This window comes from Tenrec ecaudatus, chromosome 12 (genome assembly GCF_050624435.1).
Source record: "Tenrec ecaudatus isolate mTenEca1 chromosome 12, mTenEca1.hap1, whole genome shotgun sequence".
In the NCBI taxonomy this organism is placed as follows: Eukaryota; Metazoa; Chordata; class Mammalia; order Afrosoricida; family Tenrecidae; genus Tenrec; species Tenrec ecaudatus.
Window position 1 is genome coordinate 27,227,969 of NC_134541.1, and position 21,865 is coordinate 27,249,833.

The following is a 21,865-nucleotide window of genomic DNA, read 5'->3' on the forward strand; positions in this document are numbered from 1 at the left end:
TTTCTGAGACTCCGTCATGTCTGCCTGGCTGGTTTGGTTTTTAGGGAGAGAAATGATCAGTTTTATGGGGGTTTGTTATAGCTGTTACTGGGGTACCAAGCGCTTCAAAGTCCAAAAGGAGCGATTTTATATTGGAGAGCGAACTGTCACAATGTCAACTTAAGGACTTTGGGGGAGCAAAACTGCCTAACGTCCTGAGAACACTCTTTTGGAAAGGGGGATCCTCTCATCCTCTTCCTAGACTTATAATTTGTTTAACCATGAACCTTGTCACCCTGAGGAGAGAACGTTTTTTTTTATTTTTTATTACTGGCTTAAGTAGGCATGACTACACAGTTGGTTCATGTGGGGGAGGGGTGCAGGGGAAGGGGGACACATGTTCTGCAAGCAGAAGCAGGACTGTAGGGCAATGGAGCACTTGATTTAAACTGCACCACACATCTAGTCATGCCAGCCTCATGTCTGTCTGGTTCTTATGCCTACACTCTGTCCCATTTTCCCCTTTGCAGATTCAGTACCTGGACTCCATGAATGGCGAGGATCTGCTTCTGACAGGGGAGGTGAGCTGGCGCCCTCTGGTGGAGAAGAATCCTCAGAGCGTCCTGAAGGCCCATGCTCCAACTTACAACGATGAGGGTCTTTGATGGCTGGCCCTCCAAACAGTGGGCCCACTGGCTTGAGGAACTTCGGAGGGAAGAGATGCCTGTTTTGCCCAGGACCCAGCAGAAAGTGGCCGAACTGATCTTTGAACAGCATCTCCAGCTCCTTGACCCCGCTTGTGCTGATTTTCTTCTTAATGTGCCCAACAGCCCTTTCTCGTCGTGGGATGCGGTGCTCAGAGAAGCCCAAACCCTTCTGAGGTGCCCTTTCCCATAGAGGAGCATTAAGCAAGAACTTTCCGGCACACACTCCCCAAGTCCCCCTCCAGCAACTCTGTGTCACTCACTGACAGCTTTTCCCAAAGGCCAGGGGAAAGATGGGGGTAGGTCAGCAAGGGGAGGTACCCCACCAAAGGCCCCCTGTTGCCGAGGGGCACTTTGTAAGGCTGCTGGGTCGAGATGGGTAACTGCCTCTGGCCCCTGGCTTTGAGCCCCGAGGCGGAGTTGGCCATTAACAGAAACAGACTCTGCCCAGCCCCTCTTCCCTGTGAGGGCTTTGAGAAGTGGGTCAGAGGTGGGGATGGCAGGAACTGAGGCAGACCGCCTGGCGCTGCTCTTGCAGTTACTGCACGTGCTCCGTTTATGGAGATGTGTCATTTGCCCTACCCAAAGCACATCCTGCCAGGCCCAGCCTCTCAGACCCAGGAGACCACCGAGTCAACCTAGTCATTTGGAAAGAGGCCTCAAGAATAAACTCCCCCTTCACCCATTTCACAACAAAAACTTAAAAACAAAAATAATGTTCCCAAAGGTACCATCAGTGAGCGGGGTGAGGAGCATGTCTGCCTTTCTCGGCCTCCTTGCATGAGAGACAGCAGAAGACGGGAGCCTCCTTTCTGCCTTACTTTTTCTGTATTTGGTCCCAGCTTCGGGGCATCCATGACAGACCAGTCCCCTCCTACCTTCTCCCTCCGAGCACCGGCCCTCTCGGGGGGATTTTCTTTAAATTAAAGAAGGGAGTCATATTGTTCACCCCTCCCCCGATCAAACTTTCTTCATTTGGCTTACTATAAAATGAGTCATATAAAGAAATTCTATATGGCTGAGGTATATCCCACTTCTGTGAAAACATTACAAATCAAACCGCCGTCTCTCAGTTTATTTAAGATGCTTTTGTTGCGAGTGGAGCTCTAGGGTGAAGCCTCCACTGTGTGTGTGAGATAATAACACCTTGTAACTCATTACAGCTGGGCACTATTTACATAAACCAGAGCTGAGCCAGGCAGGAATTTGCTGATTAATTTATTTTTAATGGAGTGAAGTATACCATGCACCAAAATAAACTTTACTGTGTGTACCTAACTGCTCCTGGAATGGATGGAAAAATTAATGGAACAGATTTTGGCTCCCAACTCGACACATTAATTCATATATAAAAGTTATTTGAGCCTTAACCCATTTGCTGCCCAGGGCAGCTCCCCAGCCACCAATCTCAGCCCATAGCATCAGCTCAGCTACTGGGCTTGCTCTCGAAAGTTGGGATCTCAGATGTGGACGGGACTTTAAGGGGGGTTTGGGCCAGTCTCTGGCCAGTACGTGGCTCCACTTCTCAACATCCTTGTTGGCCTATATTCATATAGGTTCTATATGAAGGCTTCTAGTATCAGCTCCTCCCTCCAGAGTCCATCCCTTCCTCCACAGGAAGCAGTCATCATGAAACACTGCAGCTCCTAATAGGGAGTATCTGATGTCTCAGAGCCCTCACTTCTGGCCATAAGCATTTTCATCGATTATCCCAATTCTGACTGGGAGGGGGGAGGGGCTGAGTGCCAAAGGCTCTTCTTAGTCTGCCCCCTGCTCCATTCCCAACCTGCTTTGAGTGTCTGACTGATTTCTTCTCTGAGCAGCTGGAAGCACCATGTTCTCTGGAGAGACCACGTTGTGTTGTTTCCACTACCTGGAAGCCTCTTCCTTCTCTCCTGCCAATGGAAATCCCATGTTTTCACTCCTCTTGTCCAGCCTAGGCAGTCTTGTTGTTTGTTGTGCCCCGACAGGGCCAAGTTGACATGGATTTGACATGTCCACCTTCAGAGTGGAAGATGGGTGTTGGGGTTGGTCATCTTTGTTTTCCCCGCACTCAGCCTGACTCATGGTTGGCATCGGTACAAATGAAATCAGTATCAAATGGAGGTGCTAGCCCAACAAAGAAACCCTTTCTGGACAACTCAATCTGTCTGACATGCAGTCCAGTTTACTTTAAAAAAATAAAAACATTTATTGTGAATTAAGCGAAGTTTTACAGATCAGAGCAATTTTACATTCAACATTTCGTACATATTTCTGATTCAGTTCATCCACCACAATCCCCTCAATGTACCATCACTTTTCCTACCTCTTTCCTGTGTCTCCTGTTTCCATTCCTCCTCCTTTCCCAGTTACCTAAGGTCAGGTTCTCTGGAGAAGCAACAAGCCAGTGATTTTATATGTACATACACAACACACACACACACACACACACACACACGGAGCTTTGGTGGCATAATGGTTATGCACTAGGCTGCTGACTACAAGGTCAGTAGTTTGAAACCGCCAGACACTCCTTGGGGAAAAACAGGGCTTTATACTCTTATAAACAGTCTCGGAAACTCACAGGGGCAGTTCTACCCTGTCCTGTAGGATTGCTATGAGTTAGCATCAACTTGATGGTAATGGGTTTTATATACATAAACATAAATTTAGATAAAACAACTCACAGTTGTAGAAACATACAAGTTCCAAGTCCATGGGTCAGGTGTTAAGATGGCGATTTCTCCTAATGCTGGTAGCTGCAGAGGCTAAAAAATCTAAGGTCAGCAGGTCAGGCTTGTGACTCATTATAAATGAGCCCAGGGTCGGCAGGTCAGATGGCAGGCCACTGGCTCAAGTAAAAGAACTAGAGGTTGAGCTAGATGCTGTATCCAGACCCAATAAAAGGCAAACAAGCTTCTCCACAGTACACATTTATGTGGAAAGCAGGTCCCACCCTCTCCATGGAGATGACCTTCCATTTGGTTGTATCAGGGCTGTGATCCTGAGTAGGGGACTGCATTCCACCCTAAACATCCCATTATAGAAACTCAAACGGATTCACTGTTAATACATTGTGCTAGTTAGGTCAGGTAGATTACAAGGTATTAATTGTCAAACCACTGAGAATCCTGACTCAGCAAAGTTGATGCAAAACTTGTTACACCAATCCTCTGAATTTTGTCTGTGGGTCAATGCTGCCTCTTTGATCTTAGCGTAAACCTGAGCCATTGGGATGTGGAGGCCTCGTCCGCGTTCCTCTCGCACTCTGTCGAGGACTGTCACGTCATCCTTTTCAAAACAGCTGGTAGTAGCAGCCAGGCCATACAGTTCTGGTCTCAAGACACATTTGCATGGTCTACCAGCCCATTGAAGTAATTGTTCCTGTCTTTAGTTTCATCGCTCCAGACAGTAAGCAACCAACAGTTGCACTTTAAATGGCTGTTCATGAACTTTCAGGACTCCCCAAAATAAGATGTAGAACATTCTGTCTGTGAATTATGTTTACTTACTGACCTTGGTGTCCCCTGAGACTATGGATATGCATCCCAGCAACTAGTTTCCTCAAGGCGTTTGGTTATGTTTAATTTTCATAACTTTGCCCCCTGTACTTCTTCACATTCATAGCTATATGTGCAGCAAAAATAAATACACATAGACTTCTCCTTTGTCAGACATGTAATGTCTTCCTGGGTCTGCTCCTACTCTTCCTCTCACACCTGTTCAGCCTGCATGCAGGCCAAACAGCTTGTGGGCTGGGAGATCTCCACGGTCGCAGGGCTGTGTAGATAGCAGTGGTTCCTCTGTTGCCCGTGACGCCTGCAGAACTTCCGCAACGGAAGCACGTCCTTTGGCTTCAGCACAGAAATCAACACCAGAAGTTCTCTCCACAGCTAACTGTTTTTCTAATGTAAATTGTTATTATACAAAACAAGTAAAGGATATTTCTTGCCCTGAGGGAGACGGCTCTCTAGAAATAATTGTCACTATTTGTACGCTGCACCCTCCCAGAAGGTATCAAAGCAAATGACAATAACAGTTATCATAAGTTTAAAAGAGAAGATGCAAGTATCTGGATGGAAGAGGGAGAAAATAAGGATATTGAAATAAAAAATATTAGGCAGCTAATAACTAACTTTCATCTATGGATTTTTTTTTCCAATTAAAAAATTGTTGGTGCATTGGCTCACAGTTCTAGAGCATAAGTATTCCCCTTATCATTAAAAAAAAATTTTTTTTAATCCCTTGACACAATGAGACCTAGAGTTAGCCAGGCTAAGAGGAGGCAGAGGAGAATGTGTGTACTTCCACCACCTATTCCTGGCTCCAGGACCCTGCTCTCACAGTTCCACACTGCCTCCTCCTGGTCAGCCAAGAAATCTGCAGTTGAGTGTAAGCTCTTGCTGTGAGTTCCTGACAGCCGAAGGTAGAGAAAAAGAGCATCTAAAAGCCACGTGAAAGGAACCCTGGTGGCATAATGGGTTACGCATTAGGGTGCTAACCACAAGGTCAGCAATTCAAAACCACCAGTGACTCCAAGGAGGGAAGAGGAGGCTTTCTGTCCCCATAGGATTTATAGTCTCCGCCATCCACAGGGCAGATCTGCCCGGTCCTGAAGATTGCCTGTAGGCTTTGTGCAGCTGAGGGAACCAGCTGAGTTGGCTAAAGAAAGAAAAAGCTGCAGAGGTCAGGTGAGGTCATGGGTCGAGTACCCTGGCTTACACCCTGCATTCTTGGCACAGCTTGTGGGAGCATGAAGGTGCGTGGCAGTGCACAGGGGAGCTGGCTCAGGTGGAAGGGGCTCATAGCCATCTGGACTTGAGGTCCTGAGGCCTGGTGGTAGGAATTCTAAGGAAAAAATGTTTCAAAGAAAATATCCTGAAGGCTTGGACCTTAACCAAAAAAGTGAGCAATGATAGAACCTCCTGGTAGCTGAACTTTTAATGACCTGGAAGAAGAGAGCTTTGCTCAGACGAGAATTGCCATGTTCTGGGAGATGGGGCAGAGTAAAACTGCCCCATCGGGTTTCCAAGTTTCTAAGCCTTATCTTTCTCTTAGAGAGTTGCTGGTGGGTTTGAACTGCTTAGTTGGCTGTATTGGCTAGACAGGGATAAGGGAATGGGACTGGACAATGTTAAGGGCTTACCCAGCCATTCCCGCCAAGTTGATTTTGACAGTGACCTTATAGAACAGAGAAGAGGTGTTCCGTAGGGTTTCTGAGACTAAGCTTTATGGGAGCAGACGACCCATCTGTCTCCCAAGAAGCCGCTGATGAATTTGAACCACTTGCCTTTCAGTTGAAAGTCCAATGCTTAGCACCACTGTGCTCCTTGTTAGAGGCTTAAAGGGTTGATAAATTAGTTCTTCCCTTTCCAAAGTCAGAAAGAATTGAGAATTAAAACTGAGGAGGCAAACAAGACTTGCAAATATTCTCCCCAAACACACATGCTTTCTCCCCTGTTCCCCAGCAAAGGAAAACCAAAGGCCAACATTAGTCTCAAGAGAGACAAAGCATTCTTGTGAACAAGAACCAGCTAGGGATGCCCTTTATCATCACTCCTATTCAATATTGTGTTGGAAGTGTTAGCCAGAGTTATAAGGCAAGAAAAGGAAATAAAAAGCATTTGAATTCCAAAGAAGTAAAGCCATAATTGCAGATAATGTGATCATATACATAGAAAATCCCCAAAGCTCAGCAAGAAAATGAATCAAACTAATTGAATGGCTTCAATTCAGTGTCAAGTACAAGAGCAATATGCAAAGAAAAATCCATTTGCTTCCTTAATACCAGCGAAAAGAATTCTGAAAAGGAAATCAGGAAGACAATACCATTTACCGTAAACACACTGAGGAACAGATCTAACCGAGAAACAAAAGACATACACAAAGGAAGCCACACAAGAGACCTGAGTGGAAGAACGTTCTCTGCGCGTCGGTTGGAAGATTTAACGTTGTGGAAATGTTAGAACTACCCAAAGTAATCTACAGATACACTAGAATCCAGATCCTGATTCCAACACCATTCTTTAAAGAGTTGGTAAGATGAATCACCAGCTTACGGTACGATATAGAACGAAATGATACTCTGGGGAAGCAAACACTACTGAAGAGGAACAAGGTACGGGGCTTCACACTGTCTTCTCTCCACTGGACTCATGATAGCTCGGTCCTGGAACGACGGCAAACATAGAGCAAGAACAGAATTGAGAAGCCTGTAGAGCAGCCTGGCTTCCACTTTATGGTAGTAAATCCTTCCACTTACAGACAACTGCTCTTGGGCAAAGAGTCCAAACTCATTAAATGGGGAAGAAACAATCACTTTAACAAACTGCTGGCAAAACTGAATATCCATGTGCAGAAAGACGAAACAGGACTATAAAGGCCATCCATGATCAAATAAGGGCAAACGGAGTGGCCTCAGTACATGGTACAAACACACCATCCAATGGAAGGAAAGACACCAACAGAAGATAGACTTGAGTCTAGACTAAAATCTAGTCACTAGATGATTCTTTCACGGACAATTCTGACTCATAGCAACCCTATAGGGCAGGGACGAGTGGTCCCTGTAAGTTTCTGAGACTTTCTTTATGGGAGTAGAAAGCCTCAACTTTCTCCTGAAACTAGATGATTAGGACCTCAGGGGGCGGGGGGAGATTTCTGTGCATCAGAGAATTTCACCGGAAGATAAAGAGGAAGGTGACATAAAATAAGAGGGAGGTGGGCAAAATAATGGATGAGTTGAAGACGACAGATGTAAGTTTTATATACAACATCCTGGAATAACGGTGATCTATGAGCAGGCACACAGCCTGAAGAGGATGGGAGGAAGAGTAGAAGTGTATCTGCTTATCTATCTATTAGTCTTGCTACTTTAGAAAAATAAATCCACAGAAACTCATGTACAAGAGAGAGTTTTATATAAAGGGTAAGTGCACCTCAAGAAAACATCCCAACCCAGTGCTGCCCAAGCTGACAAGTCCAACATTAATCCATATGTCCAACCAATCCACAGTCCTCCTCCATCTCACAAAATACACACAATGACGCCGACTGCAGGAGGAAAGCAGAGTCAGTGAACCTGTAAGCATCTCAGCACTGGCAGGGGTCTCCGCACGGCTGCTCCAGCACCTAGGGCTGCATCTGGGTAGGTCCATGTGACTTCTCAGCAATGTCTTACAGGAAGTGAGCCTTGCAAGCTAAAGCAGGGAACTAGCTAAGGCAGCTGCACCCTGGTCCGACCATCAGAAAGCAAGAGACCAGAGAGTTAGAAAGGCGAGGCTCACCGAACCACTTATCTCTCCGCCCTCCAATTAACCCCACATGTTTATCAGCCAGGTTGGCACAATAAACTTTATCTCACTATCCATATAACTTTGACAGGATATTTGTACATGAGTATTTACCTTTGCTGCCGATGTGTCCATGAATGTGGTAGAGGATGCAGAGAACAAAGTTATGGAAACATCTTACACATACCCAAACAGCTGGAGTGAGTGAGCCTCTGGTCCTTGGTCTTGGGATGCAAGGGTTAATTGGCATAACATAGTTCAAAGACAATGTCCTACATCCTACTTTTGATGAGTAACCACTGAGATCTTAAATGGTTCATGGGATAGTAGCGATACCAGAAGGGGAAGGGGAAGGTGCGGGGAGAAAGGGGGAAACCGATAAAAATGATCTATATATAACCTCCTTCCCTGGGGGATGGACAACAGAAAAGTGGGTGAACGGAGACATCAGTCAGTGTAAGACATGAAAAAATAGCTATTTATAAATTATCAAGGATTTGGGAGGGAGGGAAAAAATGAGCTGATATCAAGGACTCAAGTAGTAATGTTTTGAAAATGATCATGGCAACAAATGAACAAATGCGCTTGACACAATGGATGTATGGATGTATTGTGCTAAGAGCTGTACAAGCCCCAAGCGCCTAGAAAGCTTCATCAGATGATCTTTCTCCACTAGGGGAGGCTCTTGCTTACTCCTCCCATCAATCAAGGTAATTTCTTCTTTTTTTAGAATTTTGATGGACAGCCATCTAAGATGCAACTATTGGTCTCTCCTATCCAGAGGACAGAAGAGGGATGAAAATTGAAGACACGGGGAAGCAAGCATTCCAGTGAGCTAACGGACCACATGAACATCAGTCTCCACAACCCTGAGACCACAAGAACTAGATGGTGCCCGGCTATCACTACTGACTGCTCTGAAAGAATCACATTAGAAGAGCCTAGACAGAGTAGGAGAAAAATATGAAAGAGAACTTCACATCATGAAAGAGACCAGGCTTTCTAGTCAGATTGAGACTTGTAGAGTTCATGAGACTATGACTCCTAATTCCCCTGGAACTGTACTCAACCCCATCAATTCTGAGCCAAGCTATAACCTTCAGCCATCTGGTGGGGTCCAACTCAGCACACCTACATAGAGTTTCCAAGGCTGTAAATCTTTATAGAAGCAGGTAACCTGATCCTTCTCCTGGTGGGAGGTTTGAGCTGATGACCTTGCAGTTAGCAGCTTACCCAACAGCACCACCAGACAGCTTGAGGGGACAACACCCTAGTGGGGTACACACATCGCAAATGACGGTTTAAGATCAAAAGTGCGGCATGTACTCAAGGACAAAGTTCAGAAGGTTCTGGAGAGAAGGAGGAATAGAGACAGGAAGCAGAGAGGAGGTATGCTAATTGCTGAGGTCTTGAGGTAATGGGATGAAACAAAATGTGTATGAATTATAAAACTGATGCTCTGCTCTGTAAACCTTCACCTAATTCACAATAAAAATTTTTAAAGTTTCTTTTCCCCCACAAAAATATAACACAAGGACCCACAGACTAGGGGAAATTTGGAGCAATGACATAACAGACAAGCGATTTTATCTCCAAAACTGTATAGGAAAGTTCAACACCTCAACAACAAAAAGACAAATAGTCCAGTTTAAACAGCCCTCAGAGGACACAGACACTTCACCAAAGAAGACAACCAAGAAACAAGAAGAAATACCTGTTATCTGGGTACATAAGCAAATATGGTGAAGAGCGCTGATGGAGCCCGGCTATCAAAAGATACAGCGTGTGGGGTCTTAAAGGCTTGACGATAAACAAGTGGCCATCTAGCTCAGAAGCAACAAAGCCCACATGGAAGAAGCACACCATCGTGTATGATGACGAGTTGTCAAAAGGATCAGGTATCAAGCATCAAAGAACAAAAAATCAAATCATTGTGAATGAGGAGAAGTGCAGAGTGGAGACCCAAAGCTCATCTGTAGGCAACTGGACATTCACTTATAGAAGGGTCACGAGGAGGAGACCAGCCAGTCAGAGTGCAGTGTAGCAATGATGAAACATACAACTTTCCTCTAGTTCCTAAATGCTTCCTCCCCGCCCCCCTCCCCACTATCATGATCCCAATTTTACCTTACAAACCTGGCTAGACCAGAGGATGTACACTGGTACAGATAGGAACTGGAAACACAGGGAATCCAGGATGGATGATCCCTTCAGGACCTGTGGTGAGAGTGGCAATACCGGGAGGGTGGAGGGAGAGTGGGGTGGAAAGGGGAAACCAATTACAAAGGTCCATATATAACCTTCCTCCTGGGGGATGGACAACAGAAAGGTGGGTAAAGGGAGATGTCAGACCGTGTAAGATATGACAAAATAATAATAATTTATACATTATCAAGGTTTCATGAGGGAGGGGGTAGTGAGGAGGGAGAGGAAAAAAATGAGCTGATACCAAAACATTCTCAAATGTTTTGAGAATGATGATAGCAACAAATGTATAAATGTGATTGACACAATGGATGTATGTATTGTGATAAAAGCTGTATGAGCCCCAATAAAATTATTTATAAAAAAGAAAATACCCATTATCGTTAACCATTAGAGAGATGCCAATCAAAACCACAATGAGATATTATCTCACCTCAGCAATAATCTCAAAGCACAGTAAGACAACAAACAGCAAATGCTGGCAAGGAAGCGAGGAGACTGGAACCTTCAGCCACCACTGTGGAAAATGGCCTGGCATTTCATTAACAAGTCGGAAATAGAAATACTGTGTGACCCAACAATCCTTCCAAGCCGGTATATGCCCTACAGAAGTAAGAGCCATGACATAAATAGATATGAGCACACCCATGTACAGCATTGTTCACAATAGCAAAATGATAGAAACAGCCTAAGTACCCATCGGCAGAAGAATGAATAAACACACAGTTGTATATCCACACAATGGAATATTATGCAACCTTCAAGAATATGATAACTGAGACACCAAATGGATGAACCTGCAGGCATTGTGCTGAAGGAAATAAATCCATCAGAAAGGAACAAATACTTTATGAGACCACTACTGTAAAACTTGAGAAAGGTTTTCACATACAGACAAAAATGTCAGGTCTGTTCTTTGCAGCTGCTTCAGTAGAACCCACCCTACATGTTTGTCATGCAATGAAAGGAGAATGGGTTACTTTTATGGACAACCGAACCAGGAGGGGGGAAAAGGGAGAAATTCAGGAAGACCTGAGCCAGCCCCTTACCCTGGTTACCCTTCCACTCCTGGAGGACTGTGGAGAGTGGGGATAAGACCTCGCCACTTCAGGATGAGATGAAGGGGAGGCGAGAAGAGGGGCTGAGGGACAGGTGAGGGGAAAGGCTGAAGCCCCATCATCGCAGCAAATGCATCTGAATCCAGGGCCAGCCATCTTCCGAAAGAATGCCCAGTGTGCTGGGGGGGAGCACATATGCTTGTCTGTGTGAGTGCCACGCTGAGGAGGACCTGGCCCCTAGGGAGCTCAGGTGGGATAAGAGGCTAAGGGAGCAGAAGCAACCACATTCCAAGGTAGTGGTCTGGGAGCCACTTTGAGCAGGAAGCCAGGAGACTGGCCACGGAGACCTCTGGTTTTGCTGCTAGTTTATCATCAGACCTTCACTGTGCCTCTGCCTTTTCCCAGCCAGAAAGGTTTTGGATTCACATGTTGAGCTCGCTCACTGCCATTGATTTGATCCTGAAGCAGTGACCCTATAGACCAGAGTAGAACTGCTTCTGGGTTTTTAAGACTGTAACTCTTTTTCTGTTTTCTTTTTGTTGTTGTTGTTGTTGCTGCAGTTTTGACATAATTCCCAGACCATCCATTTCAATGGTTTAAACACACGAGACTGTAACCGTTTTAGGAAGTAGAAAGCCTTGTCTTTCTCTTGGTGGTTTCAAACTTCTCACCTTTTCATGATCAGCTCAAAGTGTAACTCGGTGCTCCTCCGGTACTGAGCGACGGCTGCCTGAGTGAACCCTGGTTTGCGCTGCTGGTAGTCCCATTCTGCAGATGAAGCCGCTGAATTCAGATGATTCGGCTCAGCTGGTAAGTGGCAAAGCCAGGGTCCAAACTCTTGTGGTCTAACTCGGAGTCCAGTGCACAACCCCAGTCCCTGGGGATGTGAAGCCCTTGGCTTGTGAGGATGCAGGCAGAACCCAGAACAGGGACAACCCGCCTGCCCCCCTCCTTTTTTGACTGGGAACAGCAAGCCACACCCATTTGGGATTGTTTCTGCAAGTTTTCCTAAAATACAGGTCTGGGTATCTCTTCTATCATCTTTCCAACAAGAGCCTCGCCCCTTCTCCAAGCACTCAGACCTTCCTAGCCTGGTCCCAGACTAGGCTGGGGCTTTCCCTTTCCGGAACCAGGCCCTGCTTTCCTTCATGGGTGTGCCCTCACGCCTCAGGTCCTCCCACTGGCCGCCCTGCCCTTCCCGTTCTGCACCCTTCCCATCCTTTAATGCCCAGCGCCAGCCCACCTCCATCCTCACCACTAGTCCCTTTGGTCCTCTAGTCCTCTGGACTCCCGCCACCCCGCAGCCCCAGGCCTGGGCCACTCAGCGGAGGGCTCCTCCCTGGGCCTGAGGGAGTGAAGTGTGCGACTGAGGGGACTTCGGCCCAGCCTCTGCTCCCACCACCCGACCCTACAGTCACTGCCTAGGCGCCGCTCAACCTGTGAGAGGTGACGGAGGAGCCTAAATGGCCCCGAGGTGGGTAGAGCGATGCCAGGCAGGCATCTGACACATCTGGACGGGAAAATATTTTGCAGCTTAATAACAGTCATTAAGGGGCCTGAGCCCCGGAGCACTGCAGTCAGGATTTGGGCTTAGGTCTGTCTGTGTGGCTCCTGTCACCTGGAGCTACCCGCCCCCAGGCCCGCCCCCTGGCCTATGCCCACCCCCACCCCATTTACACTGTTATCCACTCCATCTGTAGGGAGGGCAGCTACTCCTGCAGCCCTGGGTGTTTGATTCGACTAACATGCTATGATTATTGGATGACAGAGATTCTCTGGAGTCCTCTTCCCATCTACGCGAGCACCATCACCCCTGCCCCTCCCACTTACGCTCAGCCCCTCCACCTTACACGCCCAGAGTTAGGTTCAGGGGCCAGCTCACCCAAGCAGAGATGCCACAGACCTGCATCTGGAGGTGAAACCACCCCTGCGGGGTTGGGGTGGGGAGCGGGGGTCACTGGAACAATCCACGGGGCCTGCAAAATCGGACACCTAGACTTGGTCCTATTCATTGCCGGGGGTGGGGGACGCTGAGTAATTTTTTTCTGCAAAGGGGGCGTTGGGCCAGATAAGCTTGGGAATCTATAGGCGGGCTGCCAGGCAGTCATGTGACTGACACGGCTCTTCTGCATCCCGGGTCGGCTGTGCACACCCGTGTAGGTAGGTCTGTGTTGTTCCTTGTAGTTAGGGGCTGTCGGGTTGGTCCCAAGCATAGCGGCTCTCTGGACCACGGGATGAAACCCTGCCCATCCTGCGCAGTCCTCACCATTGTCATGCTTGAGCCCCTGGTGGTAGTCACCGCGTGGAACTCTGATTCATGGAATTGGAATCAAAAGATAGTGGACATTTCCCAGGAACTTTGGGACGCCCCTCGTGTTTAGTTGAATCCTGTGAAGTTGGCTGATTTGTAGCTACAAAAAATGGCATCGAATTCACACTCGGACATGGAGGGAAGTATACAAAAATACAGAGCCCCAAACATGTTCCATCGGTTAGACTTGTACACGCTGCTGGACAAACAGAAACCCAATCATGAACGGAGCCTGCCCTTCTGCCCCGGGGGCAGTCCTGCGACCCAGATAAGGCCTGGCTTCCCCTTGAAACACACCTGCGATAAGGCCCTAATGAAGGCCCTGCAGCCTTGGCTGCCCCACGGCTCGTTACCTCCCACAGTCTGGCTCTGCTCACTCACCCCTGCCCCTTACTCAGCCTCCAGGGGCCTCCTCGGAGGGCCTGATGCTCCAGTTCTCTGCTTGAACCGGGACAGCTCACCTTTCAGTTCTTGTCCTATGGGCCCCTCATCCCTCAAAGACAGCCCCAGCAGATTCATCTCTGGTTCCCAGTGTTCCACTCAACACCCTAAACCCACCCTAAGAGCATCATGGGCCCCTCACCCCAGACCAGTGGATACGGAGCAACCAGACAGTCTGTGCTGGGGGATAGACCGATGGCTCCGGCCAAGGAACGTCGGTGCCGTCAGGACCAAGAGGGGCAGCTGACAACAAACTGGCAACAGTTTAGATAAGGAACTTCAGGGGCAGCGAGGGCATGTTAATGACGGAGGAGCAGCTCAGAACTTGTCCGCAGCGCCTGAGAATGAGTGGACAACTCGAAGAAGGTGACTGGTGTCGATGAAGTGCACACGGGAAACTGCGGCATGGTTGGCTGTATCTACTCTTGCAGACAAGCAAATAAAATGGAGAGAGGGGCAACAAGGAAGACCGCCGATAACATACAAGGGGGTTCAAAACGTTCCTGGAAGAATTCCATGATCTCTTCATGTCATTTTCCCATGAGCACTCTGAAGCCCTCTTTTAGAAGTGGGGAGGGGCCGCCAGGACTCCATCAAGGATACCCCACCACCACCACCACACACACACCCCACCCAGCCCGGCCATCTTCGTTGGACCTCAGCCCTCCCTGTGAAGGTGGTGCTTCTAGCTGGTGCAGACACCATTACGTCACTTCTGCCTGGATGGCCTCCCCGACAGCTGCCATCACCAACCCTTTTAGTCTAGAGCAAAGTCTCACCCATCTTCCCGAGGGCAGGCTGGGCAGGCGCTGGCAATTTGGGGAGGCGGTGTAGAGATCAGAACCCTGCTTATGCCCTTTGCCTCTTGACCTTGAGTGTACCCTCCCACCTTCTTCACTCCCAACTGGGGAGAGCGGCCCTGGAGTTGGACGCACTGGAAATGCAGCCATCTCGAGCAGCAGTTCTCAAGAGGTGGGCCTAGACCACTGCCCCCCTGACCACTCCAGCAGCTCCCCAGGCCGTATGCCTCAGAATCTCCCTGTGGGTGGAGCTTGGGCATCTGCCTCCTGCACTTCCTGGGCTACTGGGGGCCCCAGCTCAAGGTCTCTGGAGCATGGGCTCAGAGCCAGGAGGAGGGCTGGGGGGTGGCGGCGGGCGGGGAGGTGGTGGCTGTGGGAGATACTGTTCCAGAAGTGGTGAGCGGCAGGGAATCTTTGTCTTTGTCTTTGGGAGTTCTTAGCTCCTTCTTGGTGCCTTTGCCCGGGCTCTGCTGAGCGTGGGGTATCTGCGATGGTGTATTGGGGTCCCAGTCAGTCTCTTGAGTTGTGTTCAGGTCTGTTTAGGTGAATGGGTTGGACCAAAACACACGGTCTATGTGTCACCTCTGTGTGTCGGTTTGCATGTCAGCAGGCCTGTGTGGGTTTACATGTTTAGCTCATTGTGTGAGTCACAGGGCCCCCTGCGGGTGTGTACTTCTCCAGCCTGTGATTCCGTCCCCACAGGAGGGCCTGGATGGCCAGGGCTTTGGGGAAAGTTGCTAGCAGGCTGGTGGGAATGGGGCAGGAGATGCTGGGATGGGTTTGGGGTGGGAGTGCTCAGGGCCTGGCACGGCTGCTTCCCCAGGCGGGCGAGTCCCAACAGTGGGCAGACGGATGGGCTGACCTGACAGGTTCTCCAGGCCAGGGGCAATGGGGTGGAGTCTGGTTCTGACTTAAGGTAGCAGCAGCTTAGGGATCTTGCCACACACAAAGGAAGGGTGGGCAGGCAGAAGGCGGTTCTGTTAGTGCCTTCTTCCTACTGCAGCCAGGTTGGGGCACAGGCCATGGAGCTGGCTGGCAGGTGAGCGGTGAGGCATGTACGGAGGCCTAGGGCCTGGGGGCCTGGGAGCTCAGGGCATGGCAGGACCCCTGAGGGGCCGGGTGGAAGAGCTGAAGCGGCCGTGGTGGCGGGAGACCTCACCCCTGGTGCTGCGGCACAGTGAGGCTGCCAGGCTGGCAGCTGATGCCCTCCTGGAGCGGGGAGAGGCTGCCTACCTGCAGGTCATCTCCGAGGAGCGGGAGCTGCCCTTCCTAAGCGCCCTGGATGTGGACTACATGACCAGCCATGTGCGGGCAGGCCCCGAGCTTGGGGAGGCCCAGGGACCTGAGGCCTCAGGGCCGGACCGCCTCAGCCTGCTCTCCGAAGTCACCTCAGGCACCTACTTCCCCATGGTCTCTGACGTAGACCCCCCGGATCTGGACCTGGGTTGGCCCGAGGTGCCACAGGCCACGGGCTTCAGCCCCACGCAGGCTGTGGTCCACTTCCAGCGGGACAAGGCCAAGAATATCAAGGACCTGCTGCGCTTCCTCTTCAGTCAGGCCCGCACGGTAAGCACTCATTTCACAGAGGTGGTAACTGAGGTCCAGGGGGACCCGCCCAAGGTCACACAGCAGTTTTGGGCAGCATTGGCGGCTGGTGGATGACAAGCTCTGGAAGATTGGCATGTGTCTTACTGCCTTTGGTGGCCCTGTGGCACTCAGGGAACTATGGCTCCTGAAGGAGGCTTCAGCTTAAGTGGCTAGATAAGTCCAAGGATTGTGCGCTCTTAGGAACGATTGATCCGCAGTCAAACTGGCAACAGTTTAGATAAGGAACTTCAGGGGCAGCGAGGACATGTTAATGACGGAGGAGCAGCTCAGAACTTGTCCGCAGCGCCTGAGAATGAGTGGACAACTCGAAGAAGGTGACTGGTGTCGATGAAGTGCACGCGGGAAACTGCGGCATGGTTGGCTGTATCTACTCTTGCAGACAAGCAAATAAAATGGAGAGAGGGGCAACAAGGAAGACCGCCGATAACATACAAGGGGGTTCAAAACGTTCCTGGAAGAATTCCATGATCTCTTCATGTCATTATCCCATGAGCACTCTGAAGCCCTCTTTTAGAAGTGGGGAGGGGCCGCCAGGACTCCATCAAGGATATCCCACCACCACACACACACACACACCCTTTGGAGCCAGGCTTAACAAGGAAGAAACTGAGGCCAGAGAGGGGCTCGGCCTTTCTCCGGGTGCATAGGACTCTGGACGAGAGGAAGCCATTGTTTAAACCTCCCCCTACCCACTCCCAACCCTGGCTAATCCCAGCAGCCCCTCAGCCCACCAGCACCATGCTAGCCAGGGCTGGAGCAGGGCGGGGGCACTGGGCACAGGCCTTGAGGGCTGGGCTTTTAGCTCTGCACAGTCAGGGCAAGGGGACTAGGCGCTGCTGGGCGGGCTCAGGGTGGAGGAGCAGGGGAAGGAGAACAGAGAACAGGAGCATCAGAAGCCTGGTGGCTCTTGGAAAGGGTGTAAGTGTCTGCAGCCAGGGGCCAGCAGAGCCTCACTGCAGAGCCCTGACTTCTTGAACTCTGGAGGCAGGGGCCTGGCTAAGATGACCTCTGTCTGAGGAAGCGGTTGGGAAGGTTTCTGCTCCAGACCTCCGGGGGAAGGGTACCAGCGCCTCCCCAGCAAGCTTGTCTGTGCCCCAGGCAGGGGAGGGCTAGGGCCAGATTGGCATGGAATGGGGTTATTAGGGAGGGTGTTGCCAGTACTGCTGCCCTTTGATCTCTCCTGCCTGAACTTACTCCCCTAGTGTCCCCCTGCATCTGGACCCCTCCACCCTGGGGCTAGGAGTCAGGCTCCTGCTCGGGGGGCCTTTGGTGGCCCTATGAAACCCTTCCCTACACCCCAGGGTCTTGATTCACTCAGAAGGCAACAAACAGAGAAGAAACATGTGTTTACCGAGTGCGTGTTGGGCGTGGAGCTCTTTCCAGACACGACTGTCATCATTGCCATTTAACAGATGAGGAAGCAGAGGCTGCCATGGGTGAAGCCACTCTGCCCAAAGCCAGGCAGAGCAGAGTCCAGATCAGATCCCAGTGCAGTCTGGCTGCTGAGCTGGCGGGCTCCACTCTGCGTCTCCTGCCTCAGCCTTCCCTGGGAGAAGAGCATCTCCCAGCAGGCACAGCTGGGCGGTGGGAAGATACCAGGGGCTGCCCAGGCCCCTTGGAGGCAGCCTGTGTACGGAGCAGAGGCTGAGCAGGCAGCCCCGTTCTATTCGGTGAGAGATTCCATGGAGATTGTGTCAGACCTCTACAGCTTCACTGGGAAACTGAGGCATGGCTGGTGAAAGGCATGGGAGACCCCAGAACCTGGCTTGGGACTCGGACCCTTGAGAGGGGAAACTCCGACAAGCTGGAACAAGGGCTAGTGCTGGTGGGGGGTGCGGAGAGCTGGGCATCTGGGTCTGAGCTCCGTGTCTGCCTCACTCCCACTCTGCCACTGACTCGGCCGTCCCCTCTGTGGAGAGCCAGAGACCAGCACAGTGCATGCAGAGATGCCTTGGAAAAGTCACTACAGATAGGCACTCTAGCCACGGAAACTCTCAGACGACTTCTGAGATTTCAAGAGGTTAAAATTCCCTGTCCCCAAGTTAAAGCAGCCCTGGGCTAGGTCACTGAGAAAGACCCTCCCAGGCCAGGCTCTGGCTTCCTGATTCTCAGCCCCTGTCCAGGCCCAGGCCAGGATGAGCAGTCCCCCTTGCCCTCCTCCAGGTGGTGGCTGTGGTGATGGACGTGTTCACGGACATGGAACTGCTGTGTGACCTCATGGAGGCCTCTGGCCGCCGGGGCGTCCCTGTCTACCTGCTCCTGGCTCAGGAGCACCTAAGGCACTTCCTGGAGATGTGCTACAAGATGGACCTCAACGGAGGGCACCTGCTGGTCAGTGAGGGGCAAGTGGTGACAGGGGGGCAGGGCGGGGCAGGGCAGGGACAGGAGAGCCCTTTGTGGCGCTGCCAGTAGGCATTGGGGGCCAGTGGGAGGGGAGAACTCATGGGCCCACAGGCTTGAGCCCCCAGTCTGTCAAGGTCACCCCCATCCTCCCGCCCTGGTCCAGAACATTCGAGTGCGGAGCACGTGTGGGGACACGTACTGTAGCAAGGCGGGCCGCCGAGTCACCGGGCAGGCCCTGGAGAAGTTCGTCATCATCGACTGTGAGCAGGTGGTGACGGGCAGCTACAGGTGAGTGCAGCGGGCGGGGTGGGGGCGTCAGCCCTGGGATGTCGCCCTCTGTCACCCATCCTTGTAGACACACTGTGGGCAGACGCTGTGCCCCTTGGGCGCCCTAGTCACTGCTTTCCTGGCCTTGGCCTAGAGAAGAACTATGGTCAACTGGAGCTGGGGGTGGAGAGGGGAGGGGCTCCCGGCGATGTTGCCACGCCCATTTCACAGATGGGGACCTCGAGACCTTGAGCTGGGCCACCCTTTGCCCCGGGGCCGCTCAGCAAGGTGCTCGAAAGCTGGGCGATCCTGGGTCAGAAACCCCCCCCCCCCGTCTGTCCCTAGCACCATGGGGGACCTCGCGGCTGGGGAGGGGGGGTGGCCTTTTAGCCTGGTTTCCTGCTCCACCCCACCGCACCCATCCAGCCCACCTGTGACGCGGGCAGGCCCTGACGCCGCCCCTCTGCCCCAGCTTCACCTGGCTGTGCAGCCAGGCCCACACGAGCATGGTGCTGCAGCTGAGGGGCCGCATCGTGGAAGACTTCGATCGCGAGTTTCGCTGCCTCTATGCCGAGTCTCAGCCCGTGGAGGGCTTCTGCAGTGGCGAGGAACGGTTGTCGCCCCGGGCACCGCGCCCTCCCCAGGTGGCCCTGGCCTTCAGGCCTGCCATCCCGAGCCCCACGTCCTCGATTCGGTCCAGCGTCAGTCTCGGCAGTGTCAAGCGCTCGCCTGTGATGGGCCGCTCCTCCTACCTCGCTCTCCCAGGGGGCTGCAGCGACAGGGGCGTGGGGTCCTCGTCCCCCGGTCCTGCTCGCTGTGAGGCCAATAGCCAGCACCCCTTGCAACGCCAGCTGTCAGACCCTAACCACAGCTGCCCTCCTGGGCTCTACAAGGCCAACCTGGGCAAGCTGGGGGCCTCCCCGTTGTCCCAGTCCTCCCCTGTTCTCAACCACCACAGCCCTAGCCCCGGGAGCCTGGCCGTGGGCTCATCTCTGCTGTCCCGACCACGCCCTCTCTTCCCCTTTTCCCGGGGTGGCCCGGGTCTGTCTAGGCTCCCAGAGAATGGGTTCCCAGGAAGCCAGGCACCCAGCCCCCCACGAGGTCGCCGAGGGCTTGGTCAAACCTTGGAGACAGTAGATGAGAAGAAGGCATCTTTGAGTCACAGCCGTGGCCAACTGGACCTCCTGGTCCCCTTCCCCAAAGCCCGAGAAGCAGCAGCTCCCAACTCCGGGGTGACCCTCAGCTCAGCCTCCCTTCAGCCTGGTGAGCAGGTCCCAGAGGACAGCAGGGCATCCCCAAGCCAGAGCTACAGCCAGCTGGACCTCCTCCCCCGGGTCCCAGGTGCCGGGAGCACCCCTGAGTCAAGCTCACCCAGAGTGAGTGATCGGATAGCAGAGGACAGAAGGTTGTCCCCAGGCCACAGCCAGCTGGACCTCCTGGCACAGTTCTCCAAAGTCCGGGGCCCCAAAGTGGCCCCTGAGACCAGCCCCCCAGCCAGGCCTCGCAAACAGGAGCCAGATGAGTGGCGGAAGACCCTGGGCCACAGCCAGCTAGACCTTATCACCAAATTTGGCCCATTCCGTGGCGAGGGGCCTGGGCCCAACGGTCTCCCCAGCCCCAGTGTGGTTCACAAAACTGGAGTGAGCTCTGGGGACGAGAAGCGGCTAACCCTGGGCCACAGTAAACTGGACCTCATCACCAAGTATCACCAGTTTCAGGGGGCCAGGCAGGGGCCTGAAGCCGCCCTCTCTAGGGCTCTCCCAGGTGGCCATCCCAATGGTAGCAACGACCTGTATGGGGACGAGAAGCGGCTGACCCTGGGCCACAGCAAACTGGACCTCATCACCAAGTACAACAAGTTCAAGCTGCTCCGAAGTCGCTTTGACATCTAGCTCAGCTCTCAGCAGGGACAGGCCACTCCTCTACCCACGGAGACGCTGGCCTTGCTCCAGTCCCAGACTCGGAGCACAGGAGCCACAGGGAAGGTGAGAAAATTGGCATGGGGGCCACATCTGATCTCCCCTGAGCTGCCCCGAGGAGAAGGCACATTGTTAATGCCACATCTGCCCAAAGCTGATTCCTCTGAGGCCGAGGCCAGACTTGCCTCCGCCCTCCATCCTCCTCTACCCTGTTCTGATGCCAACTGCCCCGCCCATGGTGCTCACTTCTCCACTGGCTCTGGTGACTCGATGACACGCCAATACCCATGATTACGTTTGTTCCAGGGAGAAAGATGAGGCTTTTTACCCTGGGAAGAGTCCCAGTCCCAGACACCCAAGGGGGTGCTTCTGTCACGTCCTACAGGGCCACCATGAGATGGAATTGACGATGGCAGTGAGGCTGAGCAGGTTACAAAATGTTAATGAGGCAGTTCTTTTGTCCACAATGTCCCTTCTCAGCCATGTTGGCAGGCACATCTCTTTCTGGTCCTCAGTCTCACAGCCATGTGGCATCTTGGCTTCTGCCATGTTTACTGGGTTGGGAAGCTCCCTACTCTTCCTTATGATCTTAAGGCTGCTCCTCTGCCCTGCCCCACGGTCTCAGCGCTGCTCCTCTGCCCTGCCCCATGGTCTCAGCGCTGCTCCTCTGCCCTGCCCCACGGTCTCAGCGCTGCTCCTCTGCCCTGCCCCACGGTCTCAGCGCTGCTCCTCTGCCCTGCCCCACGGTCTCAGCGCTGCTCCTCTGCCCTGCCCCACGGTCTCAGCGCTGCTCCTCTGCCCTGCCCCACGGTCTCAGCGCTGCTCCTCTGCCCTGCCCCATGGTCTCAGCGCTGCTGCTTTCCTCTGCCCCATGATGTTGGTGCTGTGGCCTCTGGTGCCTTTGGTGACTCTACCACTTTAGACAGGGATCTCCTGTGAGCTCTGCTGGTGGCTCA

The 21,865-nt window shown here is 52.0% G+C and overlaps 2 protein-coding genes across 5 annotated transcripts in view; both read left to right on the forward strand.

Annotated features, from left to right (window-relative positions):
* The window catches only part of UQCC1 (ubiquinol-cytochrome c reductase complex assembly factor 1), a 128,818-nt gene extending 127,076 nt beyond the window's left edge, over positions 1 to 1,742 (forward strand). For all 4 annotated transcript variants that reach the window (XM_075563719.1, XM_075563718.1, XM_075563717.1 and 1 more), the window contains one exon: positions 510 to 1,742. In XM_075563719.1, coding sequence (XP_075419834.1) covers positions 510 to 644 — 135 coding nt within the window. In that variant the 3' untranslated portion in view covers positions 645 to 1,742. The remainder of the gene's footprint in view (positions 1 to 509) is intronic.
* A 14,083-nt stretch (positions 1,743 to 15,825) lies between these two features.
* FAM83C (family with sequence similarity 83 member C) lies at positions 15,826 to 20,882 on the forward strand. Its single transcript, XM_075527940.1, has 4 exons — positions 15,826 to 16,338; positions 18,544 to 18,711; positions 18,887 to 19,011; positions 19,463 to 20,882. The coding sequence occupies exons 1-4, from the start codon at positions 15,826 to 15,828 to the stop codon at positions 20,880 to 20,882; spliced, it is 2,226 nt and encodes a 741-aa protein (XP_075384055.1).
* The last annotated feature ends 983 nt before the right edge of the window (positions 20,883 to 21,865 follow it).